This window comes from Tursiops truncatus, chromosome 1 (genome assembly GCF_011762595.2).
Source record: "Tursiops truncatus isolate mTurTru1 chromosome 1, mTurTru1.mat.Y, whole genome shotgun sequence".
Classification (NCBI taxonomy): domain Eukaryota; kingdom Metazoa; phylum Chordata; class Mammalia; order Artiodactyla; family Delphinidae; genus Tursiops; species Tursiops truncatus.
The window spans coordinates 140410117-140432411 of NC_047034.1; the positions used below are offsets into that span (position 1 = coordinate 140410117).

General features: G+C 40.9%; 1 protein-coding gene and 1 pseudogene across 4 annotated transcripts in view; one reads left to right on the top strand and one right to left on the bottom strand.

The window, feature by feature from the left end:
* Positions 1-53: 53 nt before the first annotated feature.
* ORC1 (origin recognition complex subunit 1) overlaps positions 54-22295 on the top strand; it is a 34121-nt gene continuing 11879 nt past the window's right edge. Inside the window, exons 1-13 of one of the 4 annotated variants that reach the window (XM_019937801.3) lie at positions 54-301; positions 4115-4213; positions 5002-5076; positions 5753-5863; positions 6513-6640; positions 8270-8448; positions 9617-9935; positions 16186-16555; positions 17455-17559; positions 18167-18362; positions 20818-20915; positions 21487-21588; positions 22015-22186. In XM_019937801.3, the coding sequence (XP_019793360.1) occupies positions 5772-5863; positions 6513-6640; positions 8270-8448; positions 9617-9935; positions 16186-16555; positions 17455-17559; positions 18167-18362; positions 20818-20915; positions 21487-21588; positions 22015-22186 (1761 nt within the window). In that variant the 5' untranslated portion in view covers positions 54-301; positions 4115-4213; positions 5002-5076; positions 5753-5771. The remainder of the gene's footprint in view (positions 302-4114; positions 4214-5001; positions 5077-5752; positions 5864-6512; positions 6641-8269; positions 8449-9616; positions 9936-16185; positions 16556-17454; positions 17560-18166; positions 18363-20817; positions 20916-21486; positions 21589-22014; positions 22187-22295) is intronic. The other 3 variants (XM_033866714.2, XM_019937800.3, XM_019937803.3) reach the window with 3 other exon arrangements.
* LOC117310012 (U4 spliceosomal RNA) lies at positions 7822-7953 on the bottom strand (annotated as a pseudogene).

Consider the following 22295-nt stretch of genomic DNA (forward strand, 5'->3'; position numbering starts at 1 on the left):
CTGACCGTTGACGGATATAACGTCCTGCGTCCCCTCCTTAGATGGGCGGGGCGGAAGGGCTGGCTGCTGACGGAACGTGGAGACACCCTGGGGGCGGGGCTACGGCGTTGGCGGGAAATTTCTTTTTCTCCACCTTCTGTCCATTCCTCGGGAGGCCCTCGCTTCGGCTCCAGTACGCGGCTGGTAGCTGTAAGAGGAGTGCCCCTGGGCAGGTAGATTTGCTGCAGCTCCACGAGCTCCTGAAGCGGGGACGGTGGGAAGCGGAGGGCTTGCGCCCAGCTCCAACAAACTGCGGCGCCCGGTGAGTGTGGCGTCCCACGGGCTGGAGAGGGATCTGAGCCGCGGGACTGAGGAATTGTTCTCTGTGGACTCATTCAGCCATTAATCCATTCAGCAGATATGTACTAAGCGCCTATTATTAAGTGCCAGGCACGTTCTAAACCCTTTAGGAACGTTTTACTTTCCACATTGCGATTTCTAACAGCTTTTCTCCGGGGGACTGCGACCTTGTAGCGGGGAAACCGAAAGCCAACAACAGAAAAGCGTGAACACTCCTGTCCTCAGCGCCCTGAGACTCTCAGTAATGATCTGAACCATGTGAACCTTCCATCTGCATGGCCCTTGTGAAGCAGTCGCATCTTTTCCTCATTTCAGCGTAGTGTTATGTAGCAAGCACCACAGGGAAGGCGGAGCAGCAGAAGTTATTACCCGATTTTACGGATGTAGCAGTTGCTCCCAGAGAGAAAGAGACTTGTCTAAGTCCCTTTTTGTGACTAAGCGGCCTGAGCTCCTACCCAGGTCTTCTTTTCCCCAGAAGAGCTGCTCTTAACTGCTGGGCTCTCATCCACCTTCTTTCCAGGAGGAGAGTGTAATGGCACCTCTTTTACTTTCTCTAGTCTAACCCCGGGATAGAAGGGCCTTCTTTTTTTTTTTTTTTTTTGCGGTACTTGGACCTCTCACTGTTGTGGCCTCTCCCGTTGCGGAGCACAGGCTCCGGACGCGCAGGCCTAGCGGCCATGGCTCATGGGCCCAGCCGCTCTGCGGCATGTGGGATCTTCCCAGACTGGGGCACGAACCCGTGTCCCCTGCATCGGCAGGCGGACTCTCAACCACTGCACCACCAATGAAGAGAAGGGCCTTCTATTTTGACAGTTGGAAAAAGCACTGGACTTAGAGGCATGAGATGCGAGATTCTTATCTTGGACTATCTGCAAATTGCAATGATCGGATATGGCAGTTTTCGATTTTAGTTATCTGTAAAAGTGGTACCCTCTTCCCTGCTGTATTGGGTGGTTGTGAATGCCATTGGAGGTTTCTGGTGTGAGATCATGTTTATCAAGTCCCTCTGCAACAGATTTTAATGTAACAAAGGGCGATATATGGACTTTAGAAGGTTTATGAATTCCCTGAAATTAAATGCAAAATTTTGTGTGAATTGTATGTGTTTCATAACATTCATCAAATTATTAAAAAAAAAAAAAAGAATCACTGTCCCTTACACATAAATGCAAGGGACTGGGGAAGTGAATTGACCATTTTGCATTTTCTCACTTAATCCTCAGTAATTCTAGAATAGTGCCTGGTACAGAATGGATGATTTGGATGATTAATAAATAAATATTGGTTGAATAAAAGAAAGTTTCTATTCGTTTGGCCAAAAAGTTCGTTTGGGTTTTCCGTAACATCTTATGGAAGTTCCCGAATGAACTTTTCCACCAATCCAATATCCCCATTTTGTGGGTAAGGAAATTAAGGCCCATTTGACCTTTCAGTCAGTGGCTGGGAAGCCTGGTTTATTGTAATAAGCATACCAGAAGCAAGCTGTCTTAGACATGTATTAACATTATCTACTTTCACACAAGGTGTTCTAAGGTAAGTGCTTAAGAGCAGAGTCATTGGAATCCAGCTGCTCGGGGTTTGAATTAAGCATGTGCTATCCCGTATAACACTGGGACAACTTACCATCTTGAAGTGCTAATAGCATCTACCTTTTATTCAGCAAATATTTATTACTGAGTGCCTACCTTGCACTTAGTATGGACTAGCATTGTTCTAGGATTATTGTGAGGATTAAATGAGATAAACGTATCAAGAGTTTTGGTTCTACCTCTGTCTTATTGGATCAGTAAATATCTGCTATCATTATTTTTACTGCAACTCCCTTATCTGTTTTCCTTGGGTGTGGCTCCTGGACTGGGTAGTGTGCATGTTCCAGATTTCTGGTATCTGCAACATTAGGAGCCTGTAGTGGGTATCTCCTAGAAGCCAAAGCCTTTGCTAGGCCAAGTCTGGCCTGCCTTTCCACTCCATTCATCACCGCTGTTGGGGAACCTTTTTGCTTACAGTGGATGAGATGCAGTGCTGGGTCGAGGGTAGGAAAGTGGCGTAACAGTGCAAAGAGGCCTGATATATACTATGATTTCCTTATGCTGCCTCTTCAGAAGGACTCCTGATTAATTTTTTGAACTTTGCATGGAAAAACAACCTGCATATAGAAAATGCACAAGTCATATACAGCTCAGTGAGTTTTCTTGAAGAGAACATACCTGTGTAACCAGCATCCAGTTCAAGAAACAACATGTCCAGCATCCCAGAAGCACTCCACTCCCCCACTGTGCTTCCTTTCAGTCACCAGGGTTTCCTTCTATTCTGACTTCTAACACCATAGGTTACTTTTACCTGTTTTTGACCTTTGTGTAAATGGAATCAGTATAGTATGTATTCTTTTGGCGTCTCATTTCTTTAACTCATTGTTATTTTGTGAGATTTTCCCCACATGTGTGCAGTTGTGGTTGGTGGTTTCATTTCATTGCTGTATAGTGCTGCTATGAACATTCTGGTTCATGTCTTTTGATGATATGTTTGTTTTTCTGTTGGGTATATTCTGTTGGAATTACTGGGTCATAGGATATACATATGTTCAGCTTGAGTATATATACTGCCAAATTTCCAAAGTGGTTTTACCAATTTACATGCCCTCCAGCAGTGTATGAGAGTTTTGGCTGCTCTACATCCTTACCACACTTGGTATTGTCCTAATGATTTTTTACAAACAGTTCATTCAGGATGTCCCTGGCGGTCCAGTGGTTAAGACTCCATGCTTCCAATGCAGGGGGTGTGGCTTCAATCCCTGGTTGGGGAACTAAATCCCACATGCCGCTTGGCACGGCCAAAAAATTTAAAAAACAAAAAAACCCAGTTCATTCATTAATTTGTTCAGCTATTATGTGTGAAGTCCTAACCTAGGCCCTGGGGATGCAGTTATGAACAAGACAGACAAGGTCCCAAGATCCCTGCTCTTTTAGAATTTAACATTCTGATGTAGGAAGTACAACAAATAAGAAAGTGATATAATGTTTATGGCTTTGATAATAGGTCGGTGCAATAGAACATGACCTTAGGCAGTAGTATAAGGGGGTGGCGAGTAACTTTCCATTGGGTATCAGTGAAGGCCTATCTGAGGAAGTTTCACTGGAGCTGAGACCTGAGCCATCCCTGCAAAGATATTCAGGAAGAGAGAACAGCAACTGTGTAAGTCTGAGGGCACTAACAACCTTGGTCTGTTTGAGGTTTGGAAAAGCAGGCCTGGAGCATAGTGACAGGCTGAGTTGAGGCAGGTTATGTGGTCCAGGCCCAGAGAGCCTTCCGATACCCCTGCCTCCTCACCCTTTGGTAAATCATCCAGCTTTGCACGCATATATGCTTATACTGGTCTCAGTGAACACAGCTCATGATCTAGAAAAGGAGTGTTAAATTTTATCTTGGCTTAGTTTTTGAAAGAGGGTGCATGCTTTAGTAACTAAAATACGGTTTCTATTTAAAGGCGTTGAAAGCATGGATTTGATGACCTTAGGTATACGTGAGTACCTTAGGAGTATGGAGATAGTCCTTCTGTATGCCAGCTTTTAGTTTGAAAAAGTGCGATCCTTGTGCCAGTGTTATCAAATATCATAGACACTGTGACAAATCAGAGCATTTATCCTGCAGTTAGATTATTCGAGAATTGTAGAAAATGTGTTGGGAGAGTCCACTTTACTACAAAGCACTCTCAGCGATATTCCAATTTTTTTTAACGATGGAGCTTATTTACTTGCATCTTTTGTCTGTATCTCAGTAGCCTATTTTGCCTGATTTCATCGCGGAAAGGTGAAAAGTTACAAGTTTACTGATGGTTCCATGTTACCTCTTCCATTAAAAGGAACGTATATTGAAGGTAAGTTAGAGTTAATATATTTCCTTGAACATTTATTGAGATTCGAACACTTTTACTAACTTTTTGCCAAGAGATTATTACATATAATGAGTCCAAATGCATTTTTACTTGAGCACAAGTCTCCTACTTGTTTTAACTCATCAGTCTGCTGTTTGTTCATTTCTACAATGTATTTAATTAAAATTAGATTGATTTTAATAATACTGTGTTGTGAATCCTACTCTAAATGTTCTTAATAGTGATCATTCAGGCATCATTTGTCAGCTGTGCATTTACTAATGACTCAGTATCTTCTTTTTGCTAATTAGTTTCCTCAAATTATATTAAAAAATACCTTTTTTAAAAGCAGAAAATCTTATGGGTCAGAATGTTCCCAAGTAGAATGTAGGACATAATGCTACTGACTTTAGGAAACCAGATTATTTAATCAGGATGTCAATAATGCTATTCTAATTCTGTTGTTTTCAACATGGACTGAAATTATTGGTCCCTCTATCAGTAATTCAGAGAAATTCTGTCAGACTGGATTAAAAAAAAATTTTTTTTAAACCCCAGTTTTGTCAAACTTTAGCTCTATAAGAAAGGCATTGAATTTAGAGGAAAGGATTGTTTTCTTAATAACTTAAACTTAAGATAATGAGTTGGCATTATTATTAGGACCCATAGATTGTAGCTTCCATATTGTAAAGAGGATTGTCAAATATGTTTGGATTTTTCATTCTCATTTCAGAATTGTCAGTAAAAATGTCTTTTTTCCCATGTACTTTAATATAGTTGTTTCTTTTCAGCTATTCACAATATTAATATCTAGGACCTATCAGCTGCAAAGAAAAAGACCGCTTCCAACTGCCAGAGCAGTACAGGTTAGTGACCCTGGGGTTTTGTTTTCTTTTGTTTTTAAGGTAAGTGGAATGATACATTTGATAAAATCCATTGCCATTCCCCCAAATGCCCCTTGCATGTTTTTGCCTCCATCCCTTGGAAACCCTCATTTCATCCATCTTAGCAATAGCTACCCATTATTTAACATTCATTTTAGAAAACCCCTTTAAGAAATCGTTCCTCCCTGAACAGTCACAAGCCTGGTCCTCTACCTTGAAGTAGTCTCTCTGGCTTTCTCTTGGCTCTTTGCACTGTTAGTTGTCCTTTCGTGTGTTTATATTTTATCCCTACCTAGATTATAAATGTTATAAAGATACTTACAACTACTGTATCACTGTCTTTTAGTTTCACATTATTAGATGTTTCACATCTATCATTGTGTCTTGTACCTAGTAAGTACTTCTAAAAATCTATAGTTTTTTACATATTGACCTTTCTGTTTCCCTGGATAGGAAGAGATAAGGCATAGTACCAGATGATACTGAATTGCCTGTGTTTGATCTTCATAGAGCTTGACTTTTTCCTCAAAAAAGTTTTTTTTTCCTAAGTCTAAAATGTGTGGTAGTGTAGCAGGGGCAGAAAAGAAGGCTGAACCCATTGAAAGCAGGGACTGTTCCCTAGAATCCATCAGAGCATGTCATGTTAACTCAGAGTTAGTGACTTTTACACAGGAGCCATGGCCTACCGTCCTACAAGGCTGAGGACCAGACAAACTTATTCATGGATTGGCAAGCCATTGGATCGAAAACTGCACTACCAAACCTACAAGTGAGTGATAGAGTCCTTTGGTGGACTGGAACTAATAGCTTCTTCAAGCTGAGCTGTTAATAACTTGTATCCAGGGTGTTTTAGGTACTATAGGTTGAGGATTGAGGGACAGTGAATATGAATTGATTGTAAGGGGGTGTGGGTTTGTTTGATGGAAGAAGATGTTAGCATAAATATAGCAGCTAGTGATACAGGAAGATATTATGTCAGGTTAATAAAATTTGATATGTATGATAATGTCATGTCTATTTAAGATAGGTTCTGTATAACTCTGCATGATAACAGGGTAGGATGGATGTTGTTACTACATCCTCTTAGCCCAAGACATCTCTGAACAATCTGATGTTTTTACTGGGCGGCTTTCATGTCTTAGGAAGCCTTTGTTGTTCTTTGTCAATAACTGAGAGAAGTTAGGGTTCATCCTAAGGCCTCTGGATTAATCACCCATGCGAAAACAATTCATTCAATTCATGTTATCTACTCTTGCTTGTGATTTTACTGGTAAATTGGTGTCTAGTAGGATTGGTCAGAAGAGAGAAACTATTCAGGGGGTTTTCTAGTTACAGAGCATATTCCTCTGTGCCCAGGGGTCTGAAGAGCTTGGCCCACCCTAAGAGATTTCCTAACATGTATCTCTGTTATTTCCTAGAGAAATGAGTGTGAAAATAGAAGGTCGTTTGCCTGAGATTGACCTCCAGGTTGGACAGTTTGTGTTGATTGAAGGGGATGATGATGAAAATCCGTATGTTGCTAAATTGGTTGAGTTGTTTGAAGACGGTGAGTTTGGGGCTGGAATGAAAAGTATTCCTTGTCACTAATGATTGGGAAGTGCTCCGTGGTGGGAACAGGGGTGGTTACTGATTCTTCTGTTCATAGCAGTATATAGGGTGTGCCTATGGGCTCACTTAAGCACCAGCTGTACCCTCTTCCACCTAGTGAACGTCCTTACTCACTAGAGCAATATTGGGTAAAAATGGGAATGGAGGGCTCAAGAATTTAGCTTTTGCATTATTTTTAGGAGGGGGTAAGAATGGCCATGAAGGCAGGATTGTTGGAGTGGAGAGAAAGGATGGATTTACGAAGAAGGAGGAAAGGAAATAATAGGTGATTTGCACTCTAGTAGAGACGTGTCCTTAAATTTTGGCATGAGGAAGTTAGTAATTTTGCAAATGCAAAGTTACTTTTACTAGGGAGGCAGTAAATTGGATTGGGTAGGTGTATCACTTGATTGACGTTCAGTCAGGAAAACAGAAACACTTTAGGTTTTTTTTTACCCAGAGGGACTTGTGTATAAGTGTTGAAAAGGCTGGAGAAGCAAACAGTGGTGTTTCCCAGAGATCAGTAAGTGCAGAAAGCCAGTACTACCCTTAAGGCTAGAGGAGCAAAAGGGAAGGTAGTGTGAACTGGTGCCTGCAAGGCCACACTCACAGCCGCAGCTGATTTTCTCAGCTGTTAGCCCTCTGCAGACCAGAGAAGAGCACAGGAAAGTGGGAATGGAGCGGAACTCCGAAAGGAAGATGAAAAAGGATAGTAATTTAAACTATTACAAAACTGCTTCTTTCCAAAGCTAGGAGAGGAGTATGTGGAAGTTAGTCCTAGTCCTGTGGCAGTTTGTATGCCTAAAAGAAGGAACTGATAGAGTGGATGAAGGTAGTTTACATTATAGAGATAGGGAGGATATTCAACAAGTATGGAGGAAAACTTCATCAAACTAACATCCACTAGGGAGAGCACATCAGCAGGATGGGCTTTTGTATTTGAGGTTTGGGCCTTTGTGTATAGATTTTAGAACCATGTATTGTGCTACATTGGATGGCTTCAGTCTTTCTCTGAAGAGAGCTAAGGAAGAGAAGAGGCAGTGACGATGGTGGCACTAATGAGTATATGTTCTTTCACTTGGAGCTAACACTGGTATGGAGTGATGTTAATGGTATATTATGATGATAAAGCTGAAGGTTGCAAGCATATGTTTGCCAGAAGCCATCTCAGTGGCTGATGCTCTGAGTCTTGCTAGGAGTTTTGTTTTCAATTAGCAATAATCGCGCCTCGGATAAACCTCATTGGCTACGATACTGCCACTGCGCAAAGCTAGGAGTTTTGTTTTGATTTGCAAAATTTGTTCAGTAACTGTGATTAGAATTGCTCCTCTCAAACGCCTTTTACAATTTATGTGATGACCGATAGCACCATTTGGACGTGGAGCAAAGTGAGAAGAACGTGGGTACTGGGTGTAGTCGGATTGCCGCTGGTCTTGTGACCTTTGACAAATTATTTAAGGGCCCTGAAATGTGATCACTTCACCGGTAAAAGGGAGACAGCCATAGTACCTACCTTGTAGGATTACTGTGAGGATTAAGATAATGTTTATTATCTTTAACCTTACCTTTTCCATCTATCCCTCCCTAGATTCTGAACCTTATTCCAAGAAACGTGCTCGAGTACAATGGTTTATCCGATTCTGTGAAGTACCTGTCTGTAAACAGCATTTGCTGGGCCGGAAGCCTGATGCACAAGAGATATTCTGGTATGATTACCCTGCCTGTAACAGCAACATTAATGCCGAGACCATCATTGGCCACGTGCAGGTAGGTGATGCCTTGATCCTCAGTTCTATCTTGAAGCTTATTTCTGGCTGATTCCTAAGCTTATTACTGGCTCTCATTTACCTCACGGAAACACATTTTTCCTGTTTGTCACCTTCTCTTCTTGCCTGCCTACTTCCTTTCAACAACAAATATTTATTGAGAGCACTTACCATGTGTTAGGAGCCTCCTGGAGGAAGTGACATTAGGTTGTGACCTGAGGGATGAGCAGGAGTTAGCAGGTGTATCTCAGTGGGAAATTATATTTAGCTGTGATTGTGGCAGGCATAAAGCACTTTGAGGCTGAATATCCTTGCTTAAATGAGGACTTCACCTTGAGTGAATCAGTACAAAGAGTGTAATTGCTCCAGGCAAATGTGTGTTATGAGATTTTATGATAAATCAGGTTTAAAGAGTTGTAGGCTGAATTGAGACACTGGTTTGGAGACTAGGATATGGGTTATTTCTCAAGCTACTTCAGGCCCCCAAAATGGGATTAGATCCGGATGTGAAGTGTGGTCACATGGTGACTAGGTGGTTGGTAGGGCAGGGAGACCATGGCTTGGCATGACTATAGTCAGATTTTTCCACTCTATGGGCCCAGCATATCATGTGCCACAGAATAATTTATCTCCGAGTTAAATGAGTGAAGAGGTGAAAGGCAGATGTAGAAGTTGAAGCAGCAAGATGGGTGGATTTGGAAAGGTAGGGGGCATGTTTAGGCAGGCGCACAATGGTGGGAATGAGCAGGACTGTGACAAGCCAAGCTCGACTAGTGGTGGGAAGCCCTTTTGAAGAGCACTGAGCACTCAGGAGGTAAAGTGGGGTCAGATTTTAGAAGGTAGTGAAAATCAGTTTAAGTAATCTGATCTTGCAGAGTGGGTAGCCATTGTAGACTATTGAGCAGGGGGGCATGCTTAGAGAAGTTTTTATGGGGAAACTTGGCATGGGTGAATAGAATGGACTAGAAAAGAAAACATGAGATATGGATATCAGCAAGGAGGACTCTGTGGAAATATGCTATGCCATGTCCATGCCTCTTTTGTTTAGAAAAGTAATTGTTCCAGGTAAGAATGCAGATTTAAATGCTCTTTAATCATAGCTCTCATCGAGCCTTCGTTGACTCTTTGGGTCCTTATTTCTTTATATCATCCATACTTCCTAAATTCAGGTAGTAGCTTTAGCCCCAGATGAAGTGATACCTATGGATCTGAAAAATGAGAAGACATTCTTTGTTAAACTATCTTGGAATGAGAAAAAATTCAAACCACTACCTCCAGAACTATTTGCACAGTTGGATAAGCTACAAGAAGGCAACCCTAGATGCCAGAAGTCCATGGAAGCCAAAACTAAAAGTACAGAAAGCCCTTCTTGGACCACAGCAGAACATGTGGTCAAAAGGATTGAATCAAGGCACTCCACCTCCAAATCTCGCCAAACTCCTTCCCATCCTGTCACCCCAAGGGCAAGGAAGAGGCTGGAGCTCAGCAGTAAGTGTAAAATGGGTCACAGTGGGCAATACTGAGGCTAAAGGAAAATGATAAAATATTAATTCATGCTATAGTATTGAGTTAGTGCAGCAGTGAGCCAAGTACTAATTGGATGTCTCTTGAAATATATATCACATAAGATTTACCATTTTAATCTTTTTTTTTTTTTTGTGCGGTACGCGGGCCTCTCACTGTTGTGGCCTCTCCAGTTGCGGAGCACAGGCTCCGGATGCGCAGGCTCAGCGGCCATGGCTCACGGGCACAGCCGCTCTGCGGCATGTGGGATCTTCCCGGACCGGGGCACGAACCTGTGTCCCCTGCATCGGCAGGCGGACTCTCAACCACTGCGCCACCAGGGAAGCCCCATTTTAATCATTTTTAAATGTACAGTTTAGTGGCATTAAGTACATTCACATTGTTGTATAACCATCCCCATCATCTTCCGAAACAATCTCTCCAACCATTAAGCAATAACTTCCCATTCCCTCATGCCCCCATCCTCTGGTAACCACCATTCTACTTTTTGTCTCTGAATTTGACTTCTCCAGATACCTCATATAAGTGGAATCATACAGTATTTATTCTTTTCTGACTGGTTTAATAAAGTTAGTATAATGTCCTCAAGATTCATCATGTTGTAGCATGTGTCAAAATTTCCTTTTTTAAAAAATTGAGATATAATTGACATCTAGCATTATAACATATTAGTTTCATGTATACAACGTAATGATTTGATATTTGTATATATTGTGAGATGATTACCACAGTAAGTTTAACTAACATCCATCACCATATGTGCAGCTACTATGGAAAACAGTATGGAGGTTCTTTAAAAAACTAAAAATACAGTTGCCATATGATCCAGCAATCCCACTCCTGGGTATATATCTGGAGAAAACTCTAATTTGAAAAGATACATGCACTCCAGTGTTCATAGCAGCACTATTTACAATAGCCAAGACATGGAAACAACCTAAATGTCCATTGACAGATGAATGGATAAAGATGTGATATATTTGTATATATATGTATACAAAGGAATACTACTGAGCCATAAAAAAGAATGAAATAATGCCATTTGCAACAACATGGATGGACCTAGGAATCATCATACTAAGTGAAGTAAGTCAGAGAAAGACAACTACCATATAACATCACTTATATGTGGAATCTAAAATATGACACAAATGAAATTATTTACAAAACAGAAACAGATCCACAGGCATAGAAAACAAAAAACCAATGGGGAAAGGGGGTGGGGAAGGGTAAATTAGGAGTTTGAGATTAGCAGATACAAAGTACTATATATAAAATAGATAAACAGCGAGGTTCTATTGGGCAGCACAGGGAACTATATTCAACATCCTGTGATAAACCATAATGGAAAAGAATATATATATATAGAACTGAATCACTTTGCTATATACCAGAAACTAACACAACAATGTAAATCAACTATACTTCAATTTAAAAAAAAGAAACATCTGTCATGATACATAGTTACAGTTTTTTGTCTTGTGATGCGAACTTTTAAGATTTACTCTCTTAGCAACTTTCAAACATGCAACACAGTATTAATTGTAGTCACCATGCTGTACATTACATCCCCATGACTTATTTATTTTATAACTGGAAGTTTGTACCTTTTGGCTACCTTAACCCATTTTGCCCAATTCCTCAACCACTGCCTCTGACGACCACCAATCTGTTCTCTGTATTTATGAGCTTGGTTTTCATTTTTGTTTTTGTATTTAGATTCCATATATAAGTGAAATCCTATGGTATTTGTCTTTCTCTGTGTGATTTATTTCACTTAGCATAATGCCCTCAAGGTCTATCTGTGTCACAAATAACAGGATTTCCTTCCTTTTTATGGCTGAGTAATATTCCATTGTATATACATACCACATTTTCTTTTATTTTTTTAAAGTTTATGTAAGATTGGCTTCATTTATTTCTTTTTTTTTTTTTAATATTTATTTATTTAATTGGCTCCGTGGGTCTTAGCTGCAACACATGGGATCTTATTTGCAGCATGAGGGATCTTTAGTTATGGCATGCTAACTCTTAGTTGTGACATGAGAGATCTAGTTCCCTGACCAGGGACTGAAGCTGGGCCCCCTGCATTGAGAGTGCGGAATCTTAGCCACTGGACCACCAGGGAAGTCCCACATACAATATTTTCTTTATCCATTCATCCATTGATGCACATTTAGGTTGTTTCCATATCTTGGCTATTGGAAATAATGCTACAGTGAACATGGGGGTGCATTTGTCTTTTCAAGTTAGTGTTTTTGTTTACTTCAGATAAGTATGCAAAAGTGGAATTGCTGGATCATATGGTAGTTTTTTGTTTGTTTTAAATAAATTTATTTTTGGCTGCATTGGGTCTTCGTTGCTGCGCACGGATTTTCTCTAGTTGCGGTGAGTGGGGGTTACTCTTCGTTGCGGTGCGTGGGCTTCTCATTGCAGTGGCTTCTCTTGTTGCAGAACACAGGCTCTAGGTGTGTGGGCTTCAGTAGTTGCAGCACACGGGCCCTAGAGCATGCTGGCTTCATTAGTTGTGGTGCACGGGGTTAGTTGTTCCGCAGCATGTGGGATCTTCCTGGACCAGGGCTCAAACCTGTGTCCCCTGCATTGGCAGGCGGATTCTTAACCACTGAGCCACCAGGGAAGTCCCTCATATGGTAGTTTTATTTTTAGCTTTTTGAGGATCCTCCATACTGTTATCCATAGTGGCCACACCAATTTACATTCCCACCAACAGTGCATAAGGGTTCCCTTTTCTCCATATCCTCGCCAACACTTGTTATTTGTTTTCTTTCTGATGATAGCCATTCTGACAGGTGTGAGGTGATACTTCATCTTGATTTTCATTTCTCTGATGATTAGTGACATTGAGCACCTTTTCATATACCTATTGGCCATCTGTATAGTTTCACTTGGAATAATGTCTATTCGGGTCCTCTGTCCATTTTTTGATCTCATTGTTTGTTTTCCTGCTATTGTATGAGTTCTTGATATACTTTGGATATTAACCCCTTATCAGATATTTGATTTGCAAATATTTTCTTCCATTCAGTAGGTTGCCTTTTCATTTTGTTGGTGGTTTCCTTGATGTCCAGAAGCTTTTTAGTTTGGTGTAGTTCCACTTGTTTGTTTTTACTTTTGTTGCCTTTGTTTTTGGTGTCAGATCCAAAAAATCATCATCAAGATCCATGTCAAGGAGCTTATTACCACCTATGTTTTCATCTAAGAGTTGTATGGTTTCAAGCCTTACATTCAAGTCTTTAATCCATTTTGAATTAATTTTTGTGTATGATGTAAGATAGTCCAGTTTCATTCTTCTGCATGTTTCAATTCTTCTGTCCAATTTTTCCAGCATCATTTAATGAAGAGTCTGTCCTTTCCTTATTGTATGTTCTTAGCTCCTTTGTTGTAAATTAATTGGTCATATATATGTGAGTTTGTTTCTGGGCTTTCTATTTTGTTCCATTGATCTGTGTGTGCCAAAACCATACTGTTTAGATTACGGTAGCTTTGTAATATAGTTTCAAATCAGGGATTGTGATGCCTCCAGGCTTGTTTTTCTTTCTCAAGATTGCTTTGGCTATTTGGGGTAAAATTTCCTTTCTGTTTAATTTTTTGAAGAACCACCATACTCTTCCATAGCAGCTGCATCATTTTACATTCTTATCAGTAAGACACAAGAGTTCCATTTCCCCACATTGTCACCAACTATTTAGATCTTGTTATTATTATGTTGTTTTATATTGTTATTTTCTGTGGTTTTGATTGTAGCTATGCTAATGGGTGTGAGGTAGTATGTCATTGTTACATTTCTCTAATGATTAGTGATGTTAAGCCCTGTAATTAGCTAATTCTTCAAGAGCTTAGCTACTAAGGTGACATTGCTTTTAGATCATTAGTGGAAGAGCTAAGAAATATATATATATATATATATATATATTTGTTATAATATAGTGTTAAAACTCTTAAATTCATACTCATACTTCTAATCTATACTATGGGGTTCTTTCCATCCTTCCCACATTCCATAATTCCAAATCAAAATTGATTTGCAGTTTTTATGCCTTTAGAATATATTCTACTGAGGGAGTAACGTTACTTTGATTAAATTTTTTTCTTCCACCAATGGTTATTTTATTGGTGATATACAGTTAGGTTCTTTCATTTCTGTTTAATTCTAGGGCTTTTCCCATCTTTGATTGATTTTCAAAACATTTAAAACATTAGCATAGTTAAAGAGTCGAAACTATTTAAGACAAGTGTACTCAGATAAGCCCCATTCCTTTCTTTACCCTTGCTCCCTGTTTCTACCTCATCTTTTGTAGGTAATCAATTTTATTAGTTTCTGGTTTATTTTTCCTTTGGTTTTTGTAAAAATCAACAGATAAATCAAAACACACACAGACATATATACACACAGTCATATACAAACATGCATATAATTTTTATTTTATTATCGTTTTATTTCCCATTCTTTCTTACCCAGTAGGGTATTATACTGGATGTATTCTTTTCCATTTTAACTTTTTTCACTAATGATATATCTGAAAGCTACTCCATGGCTGTTCTGAGAGCTCATCCTCATCCTATTATGTGTCCTTAATTTTTCTGTTTATGTGCCAAGTTCATTGAGTATAAGTTATTTGCATTCTTGATAGCTCCTTAGTAGGAGCTATCAAGAATGCAAATGTTTAGGAGCTGAATATAAACATATAAACCATTTTGGAAATGCAGAAGACTACTAGAGAAATAATTTGTAATACCACCATTTAGAAATAATTGAGTGTTTTTTTCACTGTTGATTTTGTAGGACCTTGAAAGTTAGGGTAAAAAATTTAAACTTGACACAGTTACATAATTAGATGAGGCAGATATGATGAAAATATTTTGGATTGTTTTTGACAGAAAGATGGGGAAATGAGGCATGAGGGAGACTAGGACTTTGGGACATTTTTACATTAATCTAGACATGAGTTACCCTCGTATTTACCACACAGGTACTAGATGACTTCTTACCTTGTCTGCAGCTATTCCACACACACCCTGTACTGTGACTAAAGTGAACTCCTCTGCCCAGTGCTTTCCTGCCTCGTTGCCTTAGCTCACATCAATCTCATTTATTCTCTTCACTTATTCCCCTCCTTCCCCTTTCAACTCTGTTGAAATTTTGCCTTTCTCTCAAGGTCTGTCTCAAAAGCCATGTTTATTAGCACTTAGGTGCTTTAGGACAATTTTTAAACTTCATACTATAGACGTTTATGTGTATCATCTGCCCTGTTACTTTTGGCTGCGTTGGGTCTTCGTTGCTGCATGCGGGCTTTCTCTAGTTGCAGCGAGCAGGGGCGACTCTTCATTTTGGTGCACGAGCTTCTCATTGCGGTGACGTCCCTTGTCGCAGAGCAAGGGCTCTAGGCACGTGGGCTTCAGTAGTTGCAGCTCGCAGGCTCAGTAGTTGCGGCATGCGGGCCCTAGAGCATATGGGCTTCAGTAGTTGTGGTGTGCAGGCTCAGTAGTTGTGGTGCACGGGCTTAGTTGCTCGGCAACATGTGGGATCTCCCCAGACCAGAGATCGAACCCATGTCCCCTGCATTGGCAGGCAGATTCTAACCACTGAGCCACCAGGGAAGTCCCACATATCTTTTAATAGCTCAATTGCTATCTGTGAATGAATGTCCAGGTTCTTGGTGCCTTTGGTCATGGTGAGAGAGGAGCAGATCCAAATGTGGCTCTGTGTATTCTTAGAACCCAGTTGGTTACCCCCCACCTGCACCCCCGGGGACCCATCTTCTCTCTGTTGGTAGATATAATCTGGGTTAAGAAAAATCTAGGACTTGGTATTACTCAACAGAGCCATTGGTATAAATTTTTTCAGATGCTGTTGAATGGGACCTGAGGATGTGCAGTATCACCCTGGTTGAGAACCACTCTTCTGGTAGATTACTTCACAGAAAACCTGACCTGAACATTTATCTATAAAAGCTGATTTAACTGTTGACTTATGGTTCTAGCTAGCAAAATTACTCGTAGAATTCAAGAGAGAGACTAAAAATAATAAGAGCTACCTGGCGCAGGAAAAGAAAGCATAGAATAATTCAAAATATGGATAACTCATGTTTTTGTATCACTCAGTGAATGAGTTTATCTATAAAGATATTAGGGGTGTATATAGTGCTAGCTATAAAATTCACACATTGTCTATGGTGATTTCTCTTGAACTTAGGTTTCCCTAGGACACATAACACTAGGATTTCCCAGCAGGCTTCATGGGCCTCATTGGAGTCTCCTGGAAGAATGAAACGGAAAGTGGCCTTCTCTGAGATCACCTCGCCTTCAAAGAGGTCTCAGCCTGATGGTCCTCAGAACTCGTCTGCAGCTCTGAAAACCCCAGAGAAAGCTGGAGAGATTCAGCAGTGTTGGGCCGAGGATGACAAGAAGGCTTCACCTGATGGTTGCATGATCCTGAGAACTCGAGTCCCAGCTTTGAAAATGACAGAGACTAGTGAAGAAAGAACATTTACTCCTGTCAGGGGGGGACAGAAATCCTTGGTGGTGCCTTCTGTGATTCTGAAACCAGAAAACATCAAAAAGAGGTAACTGGGGATGCTTCCCTGCCTCCCACAGAGCAAATCGAGATCCTTCACATGATGTGAAAAGTGTGTGTCACAGCTGATAAATCTGCCTGTGTCACAGAATCACCAGCTTTTCCAAAATACAGATATCTAAGCCTTTCCCTAGATGTAGGAAGTCAACCTCCAAGCGTTGGGCCCAGGAATCTGCATTTTGAGATGCTCTTTGGGGGATTCTGATATACCCAGCTGTCCTTTGGGGATCACGGCTCCAGAAGATAATTTCCCAAACCTGAACTGCTTCACAGTCCTGGATTTCATTACTTGCTGTGGCTCTTTGCCACATTTTAACAGTGATTTTCTTAGGTTTTTGGGTTTTTTTTCTTTTAAACTGGAAGCCATTTTCAGATACATACAGTACAAGAAGATAATGCATCTAGAAAAGACTGCAGTTTGACATTGGGCAATGTTTATAAATAATGGGCTGCACAGGGAATGTGACGAGCCTGAAATGGCAATGTTTCCTGCTCAGAAACTGCAGCCCTGGCTTAACCTAGTTTGCTTGATAAATGCTTTGTATTGAAAATATGGCTGCATTTCTGCTAACCTTGAGTGGACAGTAAATCCACCGATATGTCAGAAATTAAAAAAGGATAAGAAACTCTGCCTAGGATTAGTATGTTCTGATCTCTAGTTGGGAGAGGTGATGAGTCTGATTTAAATGATAAGCTTTTGGCAAACTTTAATCTCTGGGTTTGAGTCAAACTTCAGTTACAAACTTTTTAGCACAGTGTGATTAGATCCTTCCAAAGTAGCTGCAGAAAGAATAGGAGCCAGTCAGGCTACCTGACTATCTTCTAGTCCCGCTGCTGATCCCTGGTGCCCCAAACTGCTTTCCATAACCTTGCTGTGGTATCTCGCAGGGAGGCCAAAGAACCAGTTCAGGATGAAGCTACCTCTACTCCCCGTTGTCGAATCCGCAGAAAGAGCTCTCTCTTGACTTTGAATCGGATTAGGCAGCAGCTTAGGTAAGACTGCTGCTTGGCAGGCATAAAAACATCCTGCCATTTGTGAAATCTATAATCCTATTTCTTAAATCATCTTTTTATTTCTTGTTTGTTGTTTGCTAATCCATGGAAATTCTCCTTTACCTAGTATGTCTGGAATTATGTTAATTTCACATAAACGTCATAGTTTGAAAGAGGCAAGAAACACTGCCCTGGCCTTAGGTGGCTCCCAGGGCCCCATCATCATCACACCCAGCAAGACTGTTAGTGTGGTGCCTAAGGGCATGAACTTTGATTCTGATAGACTTGGATTTGAACCTGGGCTTTGTCATTTACTATCTGTGTAACCTTGGGAAGTTTACTTAACATTTCTAAACCTTGGATTCCTCATCTATAAAATGGGAATAATAATAAACAAGTCACAAAGTTTTGCAGGGTTTAATGAGATAATATAAATAAAGCCCTTAATAGAGCTTTGCGGTAGCAAGAGCCCAAGAAGAGGAGCACATCTGAAATTGCTCCGTTGCAGGAGAGACTGCAATACCTCGAATCCACACTGATCTGTTAGGAGCTTCTTATGTAGACTTCAGACATCAAATATCAGAAAATAATGTGTCCTACCATTCAGGTTTTTAGGTAATAGTAAAACTGACCAAGAAGATGAAGAGTTTCTGCCGGTAGCCGAGATTTCAGACTCTGACAGTGAGGAGGAAGAGGCTTCCACACCCCCTCTTCCAAGGAGAACACCCAGCAGTGTGTCCAGGAACCTACGCTCTTCCATGAAGTCATCCTTACAGACCCCCTCCAAGACACCAAAGAAAACCGTAAGGTTCTTTTAGGTTTATTTCTCGTAATTTAGAAATTGTGGTGACTGAGGTCACACAACTAATAACAGCTGGGTTTTGAGCATAGGTCTGTCATATTCAAAGCTATGCCACTTGGAGTATTCATGGAGGAAAGGTTCTTTTTCTTTTTTTTTAATTTAATTTTTATTTTATATTGGGGTATAGTTGATTTACAATGTTGTGTTTCAGGTGTACAGCAAAGTGGTTCAGTTTTATATATATATATATATATATATATATATATATATATATACATATATCCATTCTTTCTTAGATTCTTTTTCCATATAGGTTATTACAGAGTATTGAGTAAAGTTCCCTGTGTATTCATGGAGGAAAGGTTCTACGTGAACCCTAGGACTGAAAATGAACCCAGTAGACAGTGATAAAATTTGAGTCCAAGTTCCTTTTAAGATACGGAACCAAATGGCCAAGAGCCAGACTGCCTGAGGGAAGGACAAGAACTGTAAGAACGGACTCCTCGTCTTTGCATTTCCCTTGAAAGCTGGCAGAGGGCTTTGTGTGTAGTCAGTGCTCAGTGGGTATTGAATCCAGGGCTGCTGAGCCGTGTCATTGGTTTTGTTGTGCCACTCAGTGCACTTGAGGAATAGGGAGCACTACTAGGTGTTGGTAATGAATTGTGTGAAACATGGAAGAGGTAAATGGATGTCTCTCTGCTTTCTGTGGAACTTTAGCAGAGCATTGAAAGCTATTAAGAAAAGAGGGTCTTACTGTGTTCAAACATGTTTGAGAAATGTTTGGATTAAACAAAGTTAAATTGGTTTCATTATCACATGACTTTTCAAGGCCATTAACTTATTAGTGTTATTGTGAGGGCATTAGTATATTAGGAAACATTTTTCGTACAGCATCTTGTTCTTTAGAACAATTTAGAAATGCCTAATTAGGGACCTTTCTAAAGCTGATCTCCATTTTCCCATATCAAGAAAAATGTGATTGGGCTTGGGTTGAAGTCAAAGAAAAGACCTTTAGGGAAGGAAATCCAATAGATCGGCTTTGGACGAGGCAGTCTTGTAGAATAGCTCACCCGGATGATCTGGTTTGATTGCATCTCCTGGGTCCCACCCAGAAGAAGGGATTTAGGGGCGGGGCGGGGGCCTCTTTAGCATAATAAAAAAGTCAGAAGTCCACTTTTTTTTCTTAAAAAAAAACCTTCTCAGCAAGGTTTGTTATTATTTTCCTGTTTTCTCCAGAGTTAATAGATGTTAAGCTGTTAACAGGGTCTAAATGCTGTTCTGCGTTTGGGAAGAGGTGTAGAGACTATCACTTTATAGCTTGGCTACAAGCAGAGGGTGGGTAGGTGAAATGCCCCCACAAAAGGGAGTGCTTTGTGGAAACACCATGAATACTACTGGGTAGCAGGCCTGCTCTAATGAACCAGCAGCAAGGAAAAAAAGAGAATGGTGAAATCGGTCTGTGGGCCTAAACTGAATGACCCTATGGTTCGAAGTGGAAAAATCTAGGGAGGTTTCTTCCAGTACTGTGTAGTGGATCGTGGAAGTTCTGAGCTAAAGATTGACCATATTTTCAAAGAAGGCTAGAGGAAGATGTTTTTTATTTATATTTTTTAAAGATGCTTTTTTATTTTAATCAGTGAATGCAACTCGTGGGGGCGGAATAGAGGAGGATCTTAGGAATCAAACCCAGTTTATGCTGCTACTGTACCCTATTTGGGCAGAGTATTTAGGATTTTTTAATAATTTGCCTTTCTTTGAAGATAGTATTTTACTTTGAAAAGTATTTAATCCATACTTTTATTCATTCTTTCCTCAGACTGACATTGTTTTCAAATCCTAATACTATAGTAAATTAGAAATAAGAAATTGTGTTTGGACGATGAACAAAATGTATATGTAATGTAGGAGAGAAAGGGAGAATCTTGGTAATTTATACAGGAAGGAACTAAGAGGAATTCACGACCTCTTTTTATCAGCTCATCACGAATCAGATTTGCTGATGCATCCTGGATGGAGTTTTGCTTTGTTTTTTCCTTCTGAAATATGTTCTGTCTCTCTCTTTTTTTATTTTGGAGTATAGGTGATTTACAGTGTTGTGTTAGTTTCAGGTGTACAGCAAAGTGATTCAGTTATACATATACATATATCCATTCTTTTTCAGATTCTTTTGCCATATAGGTTATTTTTTATTTTATTTTATTTTTTGCAGTACCCGGGCCTCTCACTGTTGTGGCCTCTCCCACTGCGGAGCACAGGGCCTAGCCACTCCGCAGCATGTGGGATCTTCCCAGACTGGGGCACGAACCCGTGTCCCCTGCATTGGCAGGCGGACTCTCAACCACTGCGCCACCAGGGAAGCCCTACCATATAGGTTATTACAGAATATTGAGTAGAGTTCCCTTTACTCTGCAGTAGGTCCTTGTTGATTATCTAAATGTTCTGTCTTTTGAATACAGCCCGAGCCCAGAACACCACGTCACGCCACTCCCCGGATCCGCAGCCGAAACCTGGCTGCCCAGGAGCCCGCCAATGTGCTGGAGGAGGCCCGGCTGAGGTGACGCCGCTCGGGGGCCCCTGCTTTCATTCAGATGAACTGGGAGTGCTTTGTAGTCATTGGTGTACATAATAAAGGTAGAGAGTAAGATGAACGTGTGTGTCTAGAGAGAAGAAACCTCAAGCAGTGTCTGGGTGACCTACTGTGGACAGGCTCTGGGAGGAGTCTGCAGTCCACTGCCACCACTTTCTCAGGGTTGGAAGGTGATGAGTCAGGACACTGCTTCTCAGTTGCGGTACCCTTTAGAACTGCGTGGGGACTTTTTCAAAATACATAAGCCTAGATCCTGCCAGAAATCAGCTGAATCAGAATCTCATGTGGGATGAGGTCCACCCATGTGATTTGAGGAGCCTCCCCAGGTGATATGTACTCTTAGTTAGAAGCACTGAGTTGGGTGATTTGTCTGGGTAGAGAAAGGCCAAATGAAGAAGTTTAAGAATGAAGGCATTCCCTTGGATGTGAGATTAAGGTTTCAAATAGAAACTATAGATAAATCTTTTCCATTTATTATTCAGTAGATAGTAAAATGCTTCTAAAGTCCTCCTTTTCTCTCATTTACCACCAACTTTAGACTGCATGTTTCTGCTGTACCTGCGTCTCTTCCCTGTCGGGAACAGGAATTCCAGGACATATACAACTTTGTGGAAAGCAAACTCCTTGACCATACTGGAGGGTGAGTCATGTTGAGGAAGCAGGATGCTCAGGGCAGAAGGCCCTGCTAGCGTACCACCTCAGGTGCTGTAGTTCACCCAAGCGGGCTTTCCCTGGTGTCAGAACAGGCAAGGCCATTGCTGAAGCCTAAGCTTCTGAAGCAGTTTTTGTTGTCAAAGTAATTCTATAGAATTCTGTCTTACAGAGAAAATGACACTGGCCTTCTTTGGGTGGGCACTTGGCATACAGCATTGCTTATAGAATGAATGGTTCTATATAAACAGGTCCTGCTCTGATCAGCTTCCAAGGATGGTCCTTACTGCCCCCACCTCCACATTTCAGGGGCCTGTGTCCTTCCTTCAGCACACATTCTCATACTCATTCATAACTGATGATAGTGTAAGGCAGCTGCACAGACCTAGCCCGGGGTCTTCTCTTCTTGCCCCAGGTGCATGTACATCTCCGGGGTCCCTGGGACAGGGAAGACTGCCACCGTACACGAGGTGATACGCTGCCTGCAGCAGGCATCCCAAGCAAATGATGTTCCTCCCTTTCAATACATTGAGGTCAATGGCATGAAGCTGACAGAGCCCCACCAAGTCTATGTGCAAATCTTGCAGGTGAGCAACGCTGTTTGGGCTTTTTGTTTTGGTTTTTTTGGTTTGTCTTTTGGTCTTTGGGTTTTTTTGGCCCCACGGCTTGCAGAATCCTAGTTCCCCGACCAGGGAT